We start from the raw sequence: 7,620 nt of genomic DNA, 5'->3' as shown, positions 1-7,620 counted from the left end.
GTTTATACAAAATTGGTTCCCCTTTACCCAAGGATGCTTCAGACCAAATATGGAACAAATCCTTTCATTCCTACAGAAGAAGAAGGATTTTAAAGAATATTTTGCTATGTTTCCCCTATTTGGCCCCGCCCCTCAGGCCCCTAGGGGGCCAGACCCACGGTTTATACAAAATTGGTTCCCCTTCACCCAAGGATGCTTCAGACCAAATATGGAACAAATCCTTTTATTCCTACAGAAGAAGAAGGATTTTAAAGAATTTGCTATGTTTCCCCTATTTGGCCCCGCCCCTCATGCCCCTTGGGTGCAAGACCCACGGTTTATACAAAATTGTTCCCCCTTTACCCAAGGATGCTTCAGACCAAATATGGAACAAATCCTTTTATACCTACAGAAGAAGAAGGATTTTAAAGAATATTTTGCTATGTTTCCCCTATTGGGCCCCGCCCCTCAGGCCCCTAGGGGCCCAGACCCACGGTTTATACAAAATTGGTTCCCCTTTACCCAAGAATGCTTCAGACTAAAAAATGGACCAAAGCCTTTCATTCCTACAGAATAAGAAGGATTTTAAAGAATTTGCTATATTTCCCCTATTGGGCACCGCCCCTCAGCCCCTAGGGGGGCCACACCCATCATTTATACAAAATTGGTTCCCCTTCCCACAAGGATGCTTCTGACCAAATTTGGTCAAAATCTGCTCAGTCGTTCATGATTAGTAGCGTTTTAAAGGAAAAGTTGACGAACGGACGACGGACACTGCGTTATGGCATAAGCTCACCATGGTCCTTCGGACCAGGTGAGCTAAAAATCATCTTAATTAAGCTGCTAAAAGTCTAGTAAGGAGGATTGTGGAGGGCTGTACATTTATAAATCTTACCATATAGGGAAGCGATTGTTTTTCTTATTATACTACTGTACATGTACCATATAAATAATTTCCGACTGTAGCAGAACTAGTCATGCGGTGCATCACGATTTGTAACTCAGAGACACATTACAAAATATCACTTGTACAGTGACGTTTAACCAGGAGAGGCAACACAAGTCCTGTTTGATTTCATGCTCAACTGCAGGCTCCCATAGACCAACCAACTAGGGGGTGGGGGGCTTCACTTCATTGGTATGTATATATACGATGTATGTATGTAGCAGGCTACTCGATTCAGATGGGCCAATGCAATTGTATGTTTTTATTTCAAACATCTACATTGTTTATAAAAAGAATTCAGTGGTGGATTTTCCTCAATAATGCTAATTATAACAATTTTCCACAACATTTGCAATTCTGATTTATTTATCTAGATCAATCTAAATGTACACATGTATCAGAAACATATTAAATATTACTTCAAACTTGAAGAGAAATGTTGAAATGTACATATATGTATGCTTATTATTTCATGTTTTCAGTAGATTTTTTTTTTTAATTTAAAAACTTTTTTTTATCATACCCAAGTCTTCTGTATCTTGCAGATCCTCGGGAGACAGAAGTAGTTTGGCAGGTCGATTTTTATGACCAGTCGATTGATTTCCTGCAACCATACCTTCAAACAAAACATTCAGGTTATTACTGTAGAGATCATTCAGTCTATGTAAATACAATAATGTAGGTGTATAATTGTTCATTTACAGTGTCTTGTTAGAACAAATACAGTACACAGGTGACAGCCAGTGATTTGATCCTGAAACCCTGCGCGGGTAATGGACGCCGCTGATCAGGTGATAAGGATTTAAACCCCTTGGCAAATCATGATCACCTACAGTGTATGTGATGTCAGTGGTACAGTCCAAAAGTTAAGGCTGCAACCATACATATACATCAGGATACAGTATGTATCACGGTATGATGCTTATGATATGCTACCATACGTATCACCATACAAACATCTGCTTGAAATATCAGCTTCGTAACGATTGACTGCAGTATTTTATCAGGTTTAGTCAAAGACTTCAGAAGTAAATACTATCGAAATATATATTTCTCTATAATTTCTAGTACTTTTGGGTATAAATATAACTGCACAGTACTAGTGGGGCCATGTCTTTACTGAAGGATTAAAAAACCATACTGTAGGTACACTTTTTATAGTTTGATAAAAACTTATTGATAATTTCAGTACTGTTAGTGTATCGCGATACAGGCAAACAAAATATTTTGACACGACACACAAAAAAGTATCATGATATGATACATATCGTTGCAGCCCTAGCCTACCAAAAGTAAATCTCACTGACAGTCTATAGCTGTCAGTCAATGACTTTTGTAGTCTTATTTTCAAACGAGAACTGCAAGGCTTTTAAAAAAAAAAGTTTTATAAAGGCATGAGACAACAAGGACTCAAATATTTAAGTCCCAGAATTCACAGTCTAGGATGTTTGTATACTGTGCTGTGTGCAACTGTGCATAAGCGTTTCATGAAGTATTAGAATAGAACAATTAATTCCCAGTAAATATCATAATATGCATTCACATCAGATCATCAGATGCTCATCGATCTGTATTAAACAGTTATGTAACCCAACACTAGCATGTGTACAGTCTACACTGCTAATTAAAAAGTAAAGAGGGCTTAATATTGATAATGAGCTTAACGTTATATCCTTTCTCTATGTCAATGAAGTAACTTTGTTCCTTGGTTAAGGAGCCCTGCACCACTGTCAATTATACTGTAAATAAGTGTTGGAAACTTTTTTCCAGAACGACTTTAGCTTTGATTGATCATTTCTGAAAAGAAAGCCATGTACCTTGTTGGACCATTATGAGAAATAATAAAAATGGAATAAACAAAATAAATAAGTGTTCTGAGTGGAAAAACTTAGTGAGGCTAGACCTGGAATTGAACCCTGGACTTCATATTGTTATACTATCGCTCTAACTAGTTGAGCTACCTGGTCAATGGAAGTGTCATGACCCAACTGTGCTACAGTTATATCTAAACGAAAGTTAAGGGGAGGTAACTGTAGATACGAAAAACCACAATGTAGTGGGACAGTATCCTTAACCCTTTCACCACCTTTAGACCATAATGGACTCAACCAGATTAATACATGGTAGAGTTTATTAAAGTTACACAGGGGTAAAAGGGTTAACCCTTTCACCACCTTTAGACCATAATGGACTCGACCAGATCAATACATGGCAGAGTTTACTAAAGTTACACAGGGGCAAAAGGGTTAAACACAATCATATGAATCAATCATGTTCCTCTTACCAACATCTCCATTAAAACGGTCATTTTTTCCTAAAGATGTTCCACTTCTATTGGACGGTGTCCTCTTGACGGATTTCCTGCCTCCGAGGTCTGGGCTGGGTTGTGCAGGCCCCTTTTGTTTATCTAATAACATAAAGTGTTTATAAACATCACTGATAGTGCTATAACTTTTAAAAATTTGGGTTCCAAATGCAAACATAGGTATTTCAATTGATTTCCCAAAGGAATATTATTACTAACATTTCCAAGGTAGGGAGAAAGTAATATGAGCACAGAGGCAGCTGATCTGTGGGACTCATATTAATGGAATGCGAGAGATTTGTATGACCCACAAGGGTCAAAAGATGGTTGCGCACAGGTGATAATTAAATTCATTTTGCAGATCAGACCTGCAAGATGTGGGTCAATTAACAGATCAAATATTTTTAGACCAATCCATCAAACTGACGGTGACCCTTAAAACTTTTGTTCGTCTTCACGTGATATAAATATGGCTTAAATGTATTCACTAGCTGTATGTTACATCTGCAGTACAAATGTTCATTATTACATTATACCAGGAAAGGTTTGCTGCAGTTTACTTTTCACCATCGGTAATATGAGGACAACTTTATCATTACAATGACAACATGTACATAATATACATAATTACTTAATACATAATACGTATATATATACATTATTCACCCCTGAAGACACATTTGAACTTTTCCAATTCAAATGTTGGATGAGTTCATTAAGAAATTTCAGGGTTGAATGAGTTAAATACCCAATGCAAGGAGTTTCGTGTATTTCTTTCTCCATCTTCCTGAATTTGAGAAAAAATGAATATATGTACCCAATACAGATCACCAAAGGCAAACCATCCTTTAATAAACTCATTGAAAATTCTATGAATTAACTTTTTCAATTTTGGCTATAAAGGAAGAATATGGATGATTGCAAATAGTCTAATAAAACAATTCATCACCTAGAAATTACTGACATACTGTATATTGACGGGAATTTTCCACCCAGTCAAATATAGGTACATGTATTATGTTGTCATTGTGATGATAAATTCACCCTCATATCACAGACGAAAAAAAGTAAACTGCAGTAAAAATTACCTGGGAATACGTTACATATATATATATTTATCACATAAAATACTGTGCTATCCAGTGAATATACCCATGTAACATTTGTTTTGCCTATTAGCCAATGTAATATGACCTATCAACTATCTGATTGGTTGTTAGTTTCAATTGTTTCAATTGTGACGTCACGCCTAGGACAAGTACAGGTATTTTGCTTGGTCTACGTGTTCTAGCGTATGCCCATGGAGGATGTAGTTATGGATAATGGGGTTTTTCCCCTTGTTCACAGACAACACATTACACTTGCTCAGGTGGAAGGCCATCTTCCTGTAGAGTTTCAGCATCACTCACTGTTAGACTTGACAACTAGATAAGCGATAGTGTCGTCTGCGAACAAGCGGATGGTAGCGTTTAAGCCAACAGGGATGTCGTTAATGAAATAAAAAAATAAACTTGGTCCGAGGACCGATCCCTGGGGCACACCAGAATGGACGTTAACGAAGTCAGACATTTCCCCCTCCACAACTACAGATTGCTTTCTGCTAAGAAGGAAATTCTCAATCCAGTTTACTACCTTTCATTTTACACCATAGTTCTTTAGTTTGTGGATGAGTAGGGAATAGCTGACTTTGTCGAAAGCCTTGACAAAGTCCATAATGAGAATATCAGTTTGGCTTCCTTCGTCAAGGCTTTTAGATATGTCATCGATGAATTCGATCAACTGACTTTCGCACGATCAAAATTTGCGAAAGCCATGTTAGAAAGGATACAAGATGTTGTTTGTATCAGCATGCGTCATGATGTTACTTTATTGCAAATGCGTGTCAGTGAAATTGGTCTATGATATCCTGGATTAAATTTCTGTCCTTTTTTATAAATGGGGGATATTTTTGCCAATTTCCAATCAATTGACCTGTAGCCAAGGACTTCCTAAAAATTAGTGATAGAATGCATGGGGGTTACTAATTGTTAGCAAGTTCTTTCAGTACCTTTGGTTTTATGTCATCGGGTCCTGCAAGCCTTATCTGGATTTAAACCTTTGAGAAGTTTTAATATACCATTTTCATGGATCTCAATATCAGACATGGTTGGAAATTGATGGTCAAGTGGCATGTTACATCTAAAAGTAAACTGGCGATCATTGAGGGTTTCAGGTAGAGTAAAAACAGATTGAAACTGTGTGTTGAGCACTTGTGCTTTGCCAACAGGATTATGTATTAATTTGCCCTCTTGCTTTAGTGGGGAAATGATGCAGTGATCGGATCGTTTGGCTTTGATGTAAGACCAGAATCGTCTCATACCAGAGTATTTTTTATTAGGATTTGGACTATTGGGGTTTATCATATCTTCAATAAGATCCAAGTAAGACGTGCAGAGTTTCTTTTGAACTAGATGTTTTATGTCTTTAAATTTTGATTTTAATGAAGAATCCCCAGATTTTTTCAGATTTTATGTATAGCCTATCACGTTTTCTTATGAGCATTTTTATTTCGAGGGTAACCCATGGTAGGCTAGTTTTTGGTTTTATGGTTTTCTGAGGGATGTGTTCTTTGACAAGGTTTGCGAGTTCAGTTTTAAAATATTCCCACATTGAATTTGCATCCCACTCGTTGTTTGTTAACATATAGTTATACACATTGCCTAGATGAGATTTAATGGCATTCCAGTCGGCATTTTTATACAGAGGGATTTTTTTCTCGATTTTTGTACAAGGGTACATTCGCGTATCCGGTTGAAACGGTTGAACCGGTTGAACCTGTAAAGAAAACGACAGGTACAGATTTGGACCGAGGCTGACCTCAGGAAAATTTGGTACGTGTAGATTGAGGGGTCCAGACGTACCTGGCCGAAACTAAACTGCTGAATATTGCTAGTTTGCGTTATTTCTTTCTAAAACAATGTCAAGTCACATGTAGTTTTTAAGATACGTTATGTAATTTAGTGGACGCGTGAGAGAAGGGCATAATATTCTTGATACATTGTTTTTTATTCTCCGAAACTGTGCATTTTTAGCTCTGCTTATAGAACGGTCCAAGTGTGTTCGTTTATCGTGGAAAATTTCTGCGCCACACGTACCGTTTCAACCGGTAACGCGAATGTAGCCCAAGTTTTATGGGTGTTAGGTTAATTTCAATAAAAACGATGTTATGGTCAGAAAGGCCTTGAATGATTTCAGTGAGGCCACTTGGTTTCGAGAATTTGTTATGACCAAATCCAAGATATTGTCATTTCGGGTCAGTTCTTTGACAACTTGGGGTAATTAGACCAGTGTCGTCCAGTAGGTTTGAAAAGTCATAATGGATTTTGGTATGACTTGTTTTGGGTTTCAGAACTTTGTTCTTACAGTCCTAGCCGGGAAGGTTGAAGTCTCCACCTATTATAAGGGCTGCATATTTTTCTATTTTGGAGGCCTCATTTATTGAATCTATAAAAGATTACATGCTCTCTTCGTCAGAGGTTTTTGGGTGGTAGAAAGAACTGATGTAAAGAGTTTTACTCCCGACTACCTAAACCTTAGCCCATACCATTTCGCATGAGTTATTGGGCGTGAGGTTGTGTACCTCATCACTAATAATTCGGTCTTCCTTTATCGCGAAGTTTTAAACTCTATGTTAATGGATCTTAATCAAAATCGACATTTAGTTCCACAACGTTAAATCAACAATGTTCTTACTTTACTATCTATTCAACTGAAGCGAAACAAATGACTGACAAAAACGGGGTAAAGGGTGCTACCTCTAAGAATAGCTGAGCTTAACAAAAATATACATCCTCTTCCGGGTTATTTTCTGCCATCAAACATAATCTGATATAATCCCGAATATAGGCCACTTTCATGGAACTTTAAATAACATGTAACTATATATCACTTATGCAGTAATCTTAATTCATACCCCTTCACTGTTACTGGGACTGATAAGGAGAAGACCCTCCCCCCAAATTAGGCAGTCAGCTGAGTTGCGGGTCAGCGAAATGGAAAGCGAATCACTTACCGTTTGCCGATTTTCTTTTAAAAAACGGCATTTTCGTTTACAAAACTAATTCACCAGCCGGATTAGGATGCTCGTACATGCTGGCAAACACAAACACTTTACAAAATTGCGGCCGAAAAAGATAAATAAACTTTTCCCGATAAACACCCCCTGGTGGCCGCCATATTTGTTTTTCCTGATTGGTCTATATATATTTCGAAATGTGGTAATAAGGAATGAAAAAGCCGGAACGAAAATAGGAAGCACGCTACCATTTCTGTTTTTCTTGCCACGTGCACTCCTTTACTTGTTGAATTTGATACACATGTACATATTTCAGGTACGATAACTTTAATGGCA

General features: G+C 37.4%; 1 protein-coding gene across 1 annotated transcript in view; it reads right to left on the bottom strand.

Moving 5' to 3' along the window:
• Positions 1–7,450, bottom strand: part of LOC110462199 — an 11,884-nt gene extending 4,434 nt beyond the window's left edge. Inside the window, exons 1-3 of the mRNA XM_021516045.1 lie at positions 7,282–7,450; positions 3,210–3,332; positions 1,449–1,541 (exon numbers count right to left, since the gene is read on the bottom strand). Coding sequence (XP_021371720.1) covers positions 1,449–1,541; positions 3,210–3,332; positions 7,282–7,312 — 247 coding nt within the window. The 5' untranslated portion in view covers positions 7,313–7,450. The remainder of the gene's footprint in view (positions 1–1,448; positions 1,542–3,209; positions 3,333–7,281) is intronic.
• Between the last annotated feature and the right edge of the window lie 170 nt (positions 7,451–7,620).

The sequence above is a fragment of the Mizuhopecten yessoensis genome, unplaced genomic scaffold, assembly GCF_002113885.1.
Source record: "Mizuhopecten yessoensis strain PY_sf001 unplaced genomic scaffold, ASM211388v2 scaffold10759, whole genome shotgun sequence".
Lineage (NCBI taxonomy): Eukaryota > Metazoa > Mollusca > Bivalvia > Pectinida > Pectinidae > Mizuhopecten > Mizuhopecten yessoensis.
This window is presented reverse-complemented; position numbering and strand designations above follow the sequence as displayed.